Below are 10685 nucleotides of genomic sequence, written 5' to 3'. Positions count from 1 at the left end.
GACGCCTTGTGCAAGAGCGCCACCAGGGAGATGAGCCCCAGAGCTCGCTAGAACACGAGCATGAGACGGCCACAGAGCCATCGACCGCTCTCTGTGGGAATCATCATCGGCCCCTTCGCTTCGCACCCATCATAACGCTTGGCGCATGCACGACGATCTGGTTCTCGACGTGCCACGTGGAAACCTCCAAGATTCGATATGTATTGTGCAGAAGAGGCGCTTGGGACAGGCCATTTCTGCTCATGCGCGTGTTTGCCCTCTTCGCCACCGTGGCACTGGCTCTGCAAGCGACAGCGATGAGCGCCTTTGACGACTCGGCGGCCCAAGCGGCCCTCGCCAACGCGGAAGCCTGGATCGGCAAGCACCTCTACACGACCGCGGACGAAGCTGCTGGCGACGCCGGCGCCATCCTCGAGTCCGACATCACGTATGAACCATTGCGCGTACGACAATCTCTAAATCCCATCTTGTTTGGGTTTCTATCATCATCTTAGATTGTGCGCAACCGCGGCTTCACGGAAGACCTCGTGTTTGGCCGCCTCAACATCAAGCTGGACGAGAACAAGGTCATCACCAGAGTCTGGATCGGCTAAGGCGATCGAGCATCACGCCCTTTAACCACCCCAACACGAAAAATTGCATTCTTTTCGTCCCCAAATTTGCACATCTGCAACGCACGTAACCCACGGGGTAGTATAAATATCGACGGCGAGTGGCCTTGGAGCGGCCATGGTCCCGGAGAAGCAATGGCGCGAGAAGGGCGAGATGATGGACAAGCGGTACGACCGTGATCGCCGTGAAGTCGGGTTCATCGGATAGCACTAGCACGGCGCGCAAAGTCCATGGCGTCGACTTTCGCAGCATGATCCATCGTCTGCGCGTGGGTCTCCTCAAGGGCTCCAACCAACACGAGGACGACGCTTCGAACGTCCCGGATGGCATCCAAGTCTACGTCCGGAAGCGGCCCATCTTGGAGCACGAGCCCAAGAAGAAGGAGTACGACGTCGTCACGTGCTTGGACGACCACCGCCTCGTCGTCCACGACTGCCAAATGTACGCGGGTGCGTCCTGCGTCCACGTAATCTTGACATTATTGACCATATATTGTGCGCAGACATGAAGCGCAAGTTTATCGAGAGCCACACGCACACGTTTTCCCACGTCTTTTCGGAAAAGACATCAACCGACGACGTGTTTGACCGAGTCGGCGCGCCGCTCGTGGACCATGCCATGGGCGGCGGCAAAGCTGTCATCATGATGTACACCTCATGGGACGCGTGATCTCGTCCACGACGGCAACTAGGTACGGCCAGACAGGGTCAGGCAAGACGCATACCATGACGGGGTTTCAAGAGGTATGACGGTTAAGACGATTATCCTGTTGCAGAGCTCAAGTGGCGTAGCACATTGCCGACCTGCTCTTTGCGACGCCGCAGGCCCCGTGGAACGTGGTGATCTCGGCGATAGAAATCGCTGGCGCCAAGTGTTACGGTACGCATCATGGCGTGACGTCGTGTCGTGATCGTGTGGCTTCGACCATGTAGATTTGCTCAAGAAGCGGCAGCGGGTCCTCGTGTGTGACGACGAAGGCGGCAGCAGCAAGCTCCTCAACATTGGCGAGCATGTAGCGACGTCGGCCGCCGACCTCTTGGCGACCGTCGAGCGTGCCCTCGCCCAGCGCGCGACCGAGAAGGTTCCGCTGCTGCAGTCGGAGGTCGCCTGCTCATGCCTGGAATCGTAGACGGCCGTCAACAGCGTCTCGTCGCGATCGCACTTTTTGTGCTTCTTGACGCTGCGGAGTGCGTCGGGCGACGTCCGTGGTGGGCAGCTCGTGCTCCTCGACCTCGCTGGGAGGTGATCGCGTCGCAGTTTTGGCTCGCGCCTCAGATCTGTGACTAGTGAGCGCAACGAAGACTCGTTTGCGCACTCGGCCGACCGGCGCAAGGAAACCATCGAGATCAACTCGAGCCACATGGCGCTTAAGCAGTGCGTACGGGCGCTGGGCGCCGAAGACGTCACTGGCTACGTGCCCTACCGCGCGTCGACGCTCACGCGGCTTCTCAAAGAGTCGCTCTGGTCCAAGGACGCGCGGGCGGCGGTCATTGCAACCATCTCGCCGATCGCAACCGGTTAGCTGAACGAACACCACAAATCTGAAGCACATGCTCTTCGCCTAGACACGGAGCACACGCTGCATACGCTGCAGTATGCCAGCCTTATGCTGGCGGAAAACCCCGAGCTCAAGCGAGACCGCGTCGATGTCACGCCTGCACCCGCCGAGGCGCCGGTCAAGGTACGTGGCGACGCGGTTAGGGTAGGGCTAGGGTTGTGTGTAGGCGGCGCTCAAGGACTGGAGTCACGACGAGGTACTAGCGTGGTTCAAAGGCATCAAGCGCGGGATGTTTGCCAAGTACGCAACCAACATTGGCTCTGCGATCGACGGCAGGACAGTGAGTCGGTTCGGTCTCCCGCGCTGGATCCAAATCTGCAACAACAACCACGTTGATGCGGACGCGATCTTCAAAGTTTTCAAGAAGGAACTGAGCCTCCAGGAGAAGCTCGAGAAGGAACGCCGCGCGCGCAACATCGTGCGGGCCAAGCAGTAGGCATTTTGTGCTGCATGCAACATATTATTTTCATGTCTTGAAGTCTTGGCTCCAAAACAAGGATAAAAAAGCAGATGAAATCACGAGCTAGCAACTATTCATTAAAAATTAAACGACCCCGATCGCAACGGTCCTAGAGTGGGCACTTGTCCCCAAGTGCGGGTGTGCAGCCGAGACCCGGTATCAGACTCAGCAGCGCTACAACAAACACAAACGCAACCGAGACGCCGCCGAGAAGAAGCGACGTTTGTCCCCACCGCCGGCGCGTGCCACCAAACTTGCGAATGACCTGCGCACTCACTTTTTGATTGGGCAGCCAGCAGAGACTGAGAACCGCGGCAAAGCCCCAGAGCGCGTTCAAGCTCGCGAGTTCGCCGTACGCCGACTGCGTTGCGTCGGTTGTAAAATTGAGCGTCGGCGCCAAGCGTGCCACGTAAGGGGTCTCCAAGAGGCTAAAAAGCATTGTGGCGAGCGGGATCGGCGCGAGCTGCGCCGTGACGAGGAGGCTCCCGATCGTGGCTTCGTACATTGGCTCGGTCACTTCGACGATCGGGAAGAGACTGAGCATGTACCGGATGCCCATGGGAAACTGCACGAGGAGCGGGAGCAGATACCACACGACCGGTCCGCGGCTCGTGTCGTAGGCCAAGAACGATGCTTGGACCGCGCAGAGCATGGACGTGAGCAGTGTGCAGTAGAAGAACGCGACGCGCCAATTCCACGTCGCGAGTGGGGACCGGCAGAGCAGCATCGGCAGTGCAAAGCAGAGGAGGCCGCCCGACACCATGAGGCCTTGCGTAAACACCAGCGACTTTGTGAACGCGGGTTCGTCCGACATGGCCGACGTATTTTGCATGAGAAACTGCGTCTCGAACGCCAGATCGAGGTCGTGCCGCTTCCAGAACGACCCAGAGCCCGACCCAATGTGGCTCAAGAGCGAGAACGCGAGCTCAAACCACAAAATGTGCACGATCGACTTCTTCTTGAGGAGGCCAAAGAGGTCGTTGGCGCGTGATGCCCATGGCAGTGACGGCGGCGCCGGCTCTTCGACGAGCCGCGTCCACACAAACGGAATGGGCGCGAGTGCGGTGAGCGCCAGCGTAAACAGCAGCGCTTGGTACCCCGTGCTCTCGACCGTCCACGGCGCCGACTGGCAATAGCGAAAGATGGCCACGTAGAATTGCCCAGCGGCCGTGAGCGCAAATTTGATGCCGGTCGCGAGCGCTTGGAGGTTGCCACGTTTGGAGAGTCGCTCACGCTGCGCAAACTCGACGAGGCGGGCGTCGCCAGCGACGTCAGCGACCGTGACGCCGATCGTGGCCACGACGAGCGGTGGCACGAGGTTGGCACTCGCCATGGCTAGAAGCCCCGCGATAAGGAGCCCGAGCGCTGCAATGGTCCAGCCAGCGACCATGTACGATTTGCGGCGGTAGCTCAAGAACGGGTAGCAGTCGGACGCGAGGCCAATTACTACGCGCAGCGATGCTGGAAAGAGCGTCATGGCGACAGACGCATTAAAGATCGGGTACAAGGGCGTCATGAGCGAGAGCACGGGCAGCTGCGAGTAGTCAGAATGAGAGGGCGAGGCAAGGTACAAGGAGGGTAGTGCGCCATAGAGGAAGCCGACGGCCACGAGACTCGCGTACAAGCCAAAACACGCTTTCGACACGAGCTTGATTGGGTCGCCGTCGTGGGACCGCAGCGCGCCGCCGTCGCGCTCAAAGTGTATCCGACTGACCGTGTCGTACGTCTGCCAGAGGTTTTCGGGCTGCACGACGACGCCCGACTGCTGTTGCGCCGCGGGGCTCCGCAGCATGTCTTGTTCGGCTTCAAAGACAAGACGCATCTCCTTCGGCATACGCCGCCGCCGGTCGCGACCGACCATCGTCTGCAGCTGCAGCGTGTCAAAGATGTTGTCGAGCGGGTGGTGGCTCGACGCGTCGTCGTCGTCGTCCGTGGCCACGGACCGCCCCGGCTGCGCGCGGTTGCCGCCAATGTGGCGCGCAGTCTGCATGTCCATATAGATGGGCAGCGGCGATGGCTCGCTCTCATCCTCCATGATCGGGATCACCGACGGCTTCTTCTGGAAGAGGCCGGTCGTCTTGAGCATCCGCATCGGCGCCGGACGCTACGATTTCGTCGGTGGCGAAAATACAGTGTGTAACTCGGCAGCGCCGGTCGTCCGGATAAACAGCGAGCAATTCAGACTGCCGCGCCCGTGGCCAATCGGCGGCGAGTGTATCCGGATGCGCCAATGTTTAGCATTTTTTCACGCACGTTCTTTTCGACTTTGTATAGCGAGACAACCATTGTGCATTGTATTACGCAAGCCGCGGAAAAGCCGGGAACCTTGGCGCACCAACGGACTCGAGTCCGACGGACCGAAGGCGTCGCAAGGGCAAGCGCAGCACAGTCGGTGCACCGTTGATGGCGTGTACATACGAAAGCCGCCAAACGATAGAGAAGACAGCTGGGTCTCAGGAAGCCTGAATTCTCAGCCCAGTGCCGATCCACGCATGGACTCGAGCATCTTCAACTCGCCTGTAGACGCCACCCTCGGTGCTCAGTGCAAACATCTTGTGGCGTCCATTATCGCCGTTCATCTAGATGCAGCAACTATAACGCTGTGTGCCGTTGCTACGGGGTGTATACTGCAGTTGTCGTTGACCGGTGACCTGGCATCAAGCGCATCCTCTGCATGGCGTCGCGACGTGAATGCCTTGGACCGATCAGCTCGTCAAGGTTGGAGGGGGATGGACGCTGAATTCTTGCAGTCGCCAGGAAAAAGTGATCGAAACAAGCGCGCCACGACCACCCGTCCGATGCGCGAGTGGTGCATTGTCGGAGCATTGCACGCCGCCTTTGGACGCAACAAAGGCGGAGCCAGAAATATGCGGTCGACCGGCTCGATCCAACGACTTCTCGTTGCACAAAACGACCACCTACGGACGTACCCGTCCGTGTCAAAGCAGCGCAAGCCCGGTTCACTTCGTGTTTAAGGCGGCGATGTATGCTGCAGGCGTTGCCGTTAATCAAGAGAGCACAGGTTGGTTCGAAACGCGTTCGCGTTGAAATCATTACAAGCTGACTCAAAGTTGCCGTTTTATTCGATTAAATATGGATCGTAGTACAATGGGGTGGAGGTGCATGCAAAGCTCTAGTGCCAAACGTTGTTGGACCACAAGACCTGAGCCTCCTTGCTGTCGCTGGCCAGCATGACGTGGTCGAGCTCGACGGGGCTGATCCAGTCGAGGGCGGACGGCGCCGAAAGCACTTGCAGACAAATGTCCCAGTCCGTAGGACTCAGAGTTGCATCCATGTCGTCGGTCTCGCTCAGCGGGTCACCCATACTCGTGGACCACTCGGGGCTTCGAAGCTCCGCTTGGTTGTCATTCTCGCTTATTACATCACTGCGGCTCGGTGTTACGGCGTCGCGCGTGAATTGCGGGTGGCTGAACGTGCACACGCATGCTTGCGTCTTGGTCCACTTGCGGAAGCCAAAGTAGTTGAGCTGACGCTGGAAGCTAGCGAGCTTGTTGTGTTTAAAGTACTTGGGAAGGACCTCGGCTTCGAGGCGCCGGACGTTGTAGAGCTTGATCGAGAGGCCGTCGAGCGACCAGGCAATGATGGCCGGGTCTTCGTCCGTGAGAATGTGGTAGAGATGCCGAAGGAACTTGGGCACACGCTTCGTCGCGTCAAAAAGCTCGTGATGCTGTGGCATTGTGTTGGAAAATGAATGACTCAAGACCCAAGCCGCGCCGATCTTCTTTGAATGTTCCGACGCCCACGTGGTGGCAGAAGCGGGGCTGCGACGATACACGGCGTGAAACCGCCGCCTCGCGCCATTTTTCAAATTTGATTGGATCTTTATCCGGATCGCGTGTCCCGCACTGGCATGTGGCTCGGAATTTCGAACACGAGCGCACGTCAAGGGCGTTGCATAAGACGCGGTGGGACGAGGTGGCATTGAAAAAATCAAAAAGCACGTGTCGCGCCAGAGACTTTGTGCAGGGGTTTGCAGCAGGGCGGTCTCTACAAGCTATGAAATCCATGTAAACGGTCGCGGCAAACTCCGTGACTGAACAAAGCGCCAACGTTTCGCCCCACTTGCAGTGCTCAGTCCGTAGATAACACGTCAGTTGGTTACCTCTTGCCTCTGCTAGAATACCGAGTACACGGTGGGAAAGGAACGACCAAGCTCCAAGCTCGATGTTGAAGAACTCGGGCGCCACATCAAGGTCCACATTCTTGTGTGATGTGGACATATGTGTGATTGAAAAAGGCAGTTAGATGAGCTGCGATGTGCCACCTAGCGAGTGTCAAGTACAGTAGACCATCATAGGCATCACTCGACCATCATGTCGCTTGACGATTCGAACACCAAAACAAGATTCCATACCGTCCCAGTATTTTGCGATGATAAAGACAAAAGGTGATTCCGTCGAAAATCTTAGTCGCTCAGGTCCGCATAATCGGCCTTGCCGTCGCCGTAGCGATATTCGATGGGGTGACCATACGCGTACCCGTCCGAGATCCACGTCCAAAATGTCTTGTGGCAGTTGGAGCATGTGTATTCGCCGCCGCGCGCAACCGAGTCTTCGTCAATGAAGCAGTCATCCGAGCACCAATGGTCGCAGAAGCAACACTTGACGCAACCTTCGTGCGCCGCGAATTCTGCTGCGTGAGCCGCGTCGGCCTCTTCCTTGGCTACGCGGGCCAGGTATACTGGTGACGACGTGCCACCGTGGTAGCTGCCTCCAATTTTGCCAAAGTCGTCGCGGTCTTCTTCGCTGAGCTCTTTCAAAGCCTTCTTGAAGTTGGACGCAAACGGCTTGGACTCGGTCAAGCCAAACTCGGCGAGGAGGCGCTTCTTGATCGTCAACGGTCCGAGAAGCTGCGTTGCCACCGACACGATGTAGACAATGCGCTCCTTTACGGTCTTGGCCTTGGCTTTGCGAGCTGCGTCTTGGTTGGCTGCGGCTTTCTTGGCCGGCGGCGCATCGGCACTTGCCGTAGATTTCCGTTTCGGGGGCATCGTAAAATGCGTCACACAAAGCGTGATGAGCTATTTTTACCATCATTCACGCGGTTAACGACCCTCATTCACATAGTTCAAGCCCATTGCACCACAAAAGTGCCAGTCATTCGGCTTCACGAGTGCCTCTGCAACAATAATTAAGTACCAAGGTACGCGTGCTTGTGCTCGTTTGCATCACACCTGTGCTCGCTTGTGCCAGTACAGTTTTGCCAAACTCAGTTTGCACCTGACGCGCATTATCCGGATGTACTCAACCGGCATGTCCTTTCTTGGCCAATCACGCCATGAGCACGACGACGTACTACACGTTCGCCGCGTTCCTCGGGCCCGATGTCGCGGCCACGTATCTTGAGCTGCCGCCGCTGGAGCAGATCGCCCACTTTGAAGCGTACCTTGCGTACTTGACAGCGCAGGAGGTGCACTTTCCGACCTCCAAGCGCGCCACCAAGTGCCACGCCGAGCTGCGTGCACTGCCACGCGACGACCTGCCGCTGCTGCCGACGCTGCTGGACGGTGCGACCATCAGCGGCTTTGGCGTCTGCGGCTCTCCGGACGGTTTTCTCGCGCAGCAGTCACTAAGCCTCGGCGCTGCCTACTTGGCGACCGAGGTCCAGCACGCCTACGTGGTGGAAAACCCGACGGTTCTCAACAGTCGCAGCTTCATGTTTGGCTGGTGCCACGCCGAGAAGCAAAAGCTCGTCGACCTCCACGAGAAGCTCAAAGATGCAGCCGATGCGCGCGTGTACTGGCGGCACGTGTCGATCGTCGTCGACCGCGCCATGTGCCCTGACTGCATCGGCTTTGTCTCGGCGTATGCCAAGTACTTTGACGTCGACGTATACGTCAAGGACCCTGCGTGCGAGCGCGAGTTCCAAGCCTCGGGCGATATCTGTAACGTGCTTACATAACCAAACCAGTGTTTACACCGGTATCTCATAATCTTGTCCTCCATGCCTGCATGACCGATCGCTCAACCCACGGCTCGACCCCCAATGTGCCCAACGAAGACATGCTCCCACGAGTCATTGACGATCTTCGTAATCTTTCGCGTTGAAAAGCCTCTCAAAAAGAATACTCGCCACTTCAAGAGTGCAACTCGTTGGTCACGGAGGTGGAGGATGCTTATCGTTCCGAATGCGCAGTCGACAGCGTCGCCAACGCTTTCACTGGTTCCAGGCGCCACAACACTGCGACGATGCGCTCGCGTCTCTGTTGCAACCGACTCGAATGGCATTTGAGTGGTGATCCGCGCAGTTATCATTGCGCGCGACAACCGTCGACACCCTGTCTACCGCACCTGTAATGGGTGTCACCTCAACCCCATGAGCAAAGCACCTGGGTGCTTCGCGTCCAGTCGTGTCGCCAAACTGTCTGTCCGCACGTCGACTTGCCCAAACCCAAGCGCCCAAGCTGCAGCTCCAAGCCGCTGCCGCCTGCCATGACGCACGCGAATCGGTGGAAATAAACTATCTGCTATTGATAATCGAGCCATCTTATTCCTTGCTAAAGGCGCGTTCCTGCGCCTTGTCGGCGAGCGTTTGCCAGTTGGACTTGTACAGGATGGCCGTCCCGATGAGCATCGCGCACGTGTAGCCCATCGTCATGCCGACCCAGAGACCCGGGAGGCCCATCTCAAAGTGAAACTCAAAGAGGTACCCCATCGGCAGGCCAAAGCAAATGTACGACACAAAGTTGATGACAGCGCCGTAGTTTTGGAGACCGCAGCCGCGGAGCGCGCCTTGGATCGCAGAGTTGAGCGCGTTCACGAGCTGGAAGCCGGCGACAACGACCGCGACCTGCGCCGCGAGAGCGAGCATCGCGTCGTCCTGCGTAAAGAAGCGCGGGTACACAAAGCGGAAGGCGTAGACGCAAATGCCCGTGGCGATCGAGACGACGCCGCCGAGCGCAGTTGCCGTGAGGGCAGAGACCTGCGCGCGCTTGGGCTGGTTGGCCCCGAGCGCGTTCCCGACGCGAATGTTGCCCGCGACCGCGATACCAAGGTAAAACATGTTGACGGTCGCCGTGATGTTGACAAGGACAGCGTTGGCGCCAATGGCCACCATCGCGTTCGGGAGGAGGCCCGAGAGGAGCGCAATGATCTCAAAGCTCCACCACTCAAAGATCATCATGAGCATGCCGGCGAGGCCAAAAAAGATAAATTCGGGAATGCCGCGGCACGCCGACTCGATCTGCCAGCCGGGCCAGAACGCGAGGTTCTTGGCCTGGGAAAAGTACGGCACGAGCGAGAGCGGGAGCGCCATGTTGCCGAGCGTCCGGCTCACGGCCGCGCCCATGTAGCCCATGTCGGTGTGGTTCACGAGGAGGTAGCCCGCGACGAGGTTGACCACGTTGCAAATGATGGCCGAGTAGAGCATCGGCCACGTCACGTTCTGGCACTGCAGTACCTTCTTGAGGAGCTCGTACGCGTACAGAAAGGGCAGGCCAAGGGCCATGACGCGCGAGAACGACCCCGCGAGCTCGGCCACGTCTTCGGGCTGCTGCAAGAAGATCAAAATGTCGGCGCTGAAGAAATTGGCCAAAAAGACGGGCAGAAAGGCCGCGAGAAGCACAATGCTGCCCGTCTGGAGGTAGAGGCCAATGTGCTTGACGTTGCCAGCGCCGTACGCCTGCGCGCAGAGCGTGTCCATGGCAGTAGCAAGACCAATGCCGACCGAGAGGCCCGTCAAGTTCAGATACATGACGCTGAGCGCAGCCGCGTCGACATACTTCTTGGTATCGTCCGCCGCCATTTGGCCCACAAGCACAAGGCTTGTGAGGCCCGGCGTGAGCTCGAGCACGTACGTCATGACCTAAGGACAAGCGGGATGATGAGCACAGCACATGCCCCATTAGCCAAGCACATACCACGGGCGACGCAAGCTGGTACACGTGGCGGACTTCATCACGGAGCACAGCGCGAAAGTTGGGGCTCTGGACGAGCGAAGGCGTCTTGGGCAGGAGCGCAGTCGTCTCTTCTTGGACCCGCATGGTGGCTCGAGGTCAAATTGGAGTGTGACGGTTTTTGCGGCAACCTTCAACTA

At 58.4% G+C, this 10685-nt stretch overlaps 8 protein-coding genes across 8 annotated transcripts in view; 4 read left to right on the top strand and 4 right to left on the bottom strand.

Moving 5' to 3' along the window:
* Positions 1–51, top strand: part of SDRG_07277 (hypothetical protein) — a gene marked incomplete at both ends in the record, with an annotated part of 1582 nt that extends 1531 nt beyond the window's left edge. The window contains one exon of the mRNA XM_008613099.1: positions 42–51. Within this exon, the coding sequence (XP_008611321.1) occupies positions 42–51 (10 nt within the window). The remainder of the gene's footprint in view (positions 1–41) is intronic.
* Positions 52–229: 178 nt separating this feature from the next.
* SDRG_07276 (hypothetical protein) lies at positions 230–658 on the top strand. Its single transcript, XM_008613098.1, has 2 exons — positions 230–443; positions 495–658. Exons 1-2 carry the CDS (start codon positions 243–245, stop codon positions 591–593), a joined length of 300 nt encoding a protein of 99 aa, XP_008611320.1. The 5' UTR covers positions 230–242; the 3' UTR covers positions 594–658.
* Positions 659–674: 16 nt separating this feature from the next.
* On the top strand, positions 675–2606 carry SDRG_07275 (hypothetical protein; the record flags this gene model as incomplete). The annotated part of the gene is made up of 10 exons (XM_008613097.1): positions 675–779; positions 826–1061; positions 1115–1259; positions 1304–1355; positions 1404–1491; positions 1545–1693; positions 1742–1854; positions 1900–2129; positions 2178–2293; positions 2337–2606. Exons 1-10 carry the CDS (start codon positions 730–732, stop codon positions 2604–2606), a joined length of 1449 nt encoding a protein of 482 aa, XP_008611319.1. The 5' UTR covers positions 675–729.
* A 73-nt stretch (positions 2607–2679) lies between these two features.
* SDRG_07274 (hypothetical protein) lies at positions 2680–4757 on the bottom strand. Its single transcript, XM_008613096.1, has one exon. It carries the CDS (start codon positions 4720–4722, stop codon positions 2740–2742), a length of 1983 nt encoding a protein of 660 aa, XP_008611318.1. The 5' UTR covers positions 4723–4757; the 3' UTR covers positions 2680–2739.
* Positions 4758–5653: 896 nt separating this feature from the next.
* On the bottom strand, positions 5654–6346 carry SDRG_07273 (hypothetical protein). The gene has a single exon (XM_008613095.1). The coding sequence runs from the start codon at positions 6325–6327 to the stop codon at positions 5764–5766; it is 564 nt and encodes a 187-aa protein (XP_008611317.1). The 5' UTR covers positions 6328–6346; the 3' UTR covers positions 5654–5763.
* Positions 6347–7000: 654 nt separating this feature from the next.
* SDRG_07272 (hypothetical protein) lies at positions 7001–7641 on the bottom strand (the record flags this gene model as incomplete). The annotated part of the gene is made up of 1 exon (XM_008613094.1): positions 7001–7641. One exon carries the CDS (start codon positions 7639–7641, stop codon positions 7057–7059), a length of 585 nt encoding a protein of 194 aa, XP_008611316.1. The 3' UTR covers positions 7001–7056.
* Positions 7642–7862: 221 nt separating this feature from the next.
* SDRG_07271 (hypothetical protein) lies at positions 7863–8580 on the top strand. Its single transcript, XM_008613093.1, has one exon. It carries the CDS (start codon positions 7929–7931, stop codon positions 8550–8552), a length of 624 nt encoding a protein of 207 aa, XP_008611315.1. The 5' UTR covers positions 7863–7928; the 3' UTR covers positions 8553–8580.
* Positions 8581–9096: 516 nt separating this feature from the next.
* On the bottom strand, positions 9097–10648 carry SDRG_07270 (hypothetical protein). The gene is made up of 2 exons (XM_008613092.1): positions 10510–10648; positions 9097–10454 (listed from the first exon to the last, which is right to left on the bottom strand). Exons 1-2 carry the CDS (start codon positions 10630–10632, stop codon positions 9138–9140), a joined length of 1440 nt encoding a protein of 479 aa, XP_008611314.1. The 5' UTR covers positions 10633–10648; the 3' UTR covers positions 9097–9137.
* Positions 10649–10685: the final 37 nt, after the last annotated feature.

Source organism: Saprolegnia diclina (assembly GCF_000281045.1).
Source record: "Saprolegnia diclina VS20 unplaced genomic scaffold supercont1.21, whole genome shotgun sequence".
NCBI classification, from domain to species: domain Eukaryota; phylum Oomycota; class Saprolegniomycetes; order Saprolegniales; family Saprolegniaceae; genus Saprolegnia; species Saprolegnia diclina.
Note: the sequence above shows the minus strand (reverse complement) of the source record. Positions and strands in the feature narration are given on the sequence as shown.

Coding starts and splice junctions, on each gene's coding strand:
- SDRG_07273 (XM_008613095.1), bottom strand. CDS start 6,327: ATGCCACAGCATCACGAGCTTTTTGACGCGACGAAGCGTGTGCCCAAG.
- SDRG_07274 (XM_008613096.1), bottom strand. CDS start 4,722: ATGCGGATGCTCAAGACGACCGGCCTCTTCCAGAAGAAGCCGTCGGTG.
- SDRG_07270 (XM_008613092.1), bottom strand. CDS start 10,632: ATGCGGGTCCAAGAAGAGACGACTGCGCTCCTGCCCAAGACGCCTTCG. Junction 10,455..10,509: donor ACCAGCTTGCGTCGCCCGTG/GTATGTGCTTGG, acceptor GCTTGTCCTTAG/GTCATGACGTACGTGCTCGA.
- SDRG_07276 (XM_008613098.1), top strand. CDS start 243: ATGCGCGTGTTTGCCCTCTTCGCCACCGTGGCACTGGCTCTGCAAGCG. Junction 444..494: donor TCACGTATGAACCATTGCGC/GTACGACAATCT, acceptor TCATCATCTTAG/ATTGTGCGCAACCGCGGCTT.
- SDRG_07271 (XM_008613093.1), top strand. CDS start 7,929: ATGAGCACGACGACGTACTACACGTTCGCCGCGTTCCTCGGGCCCGAT.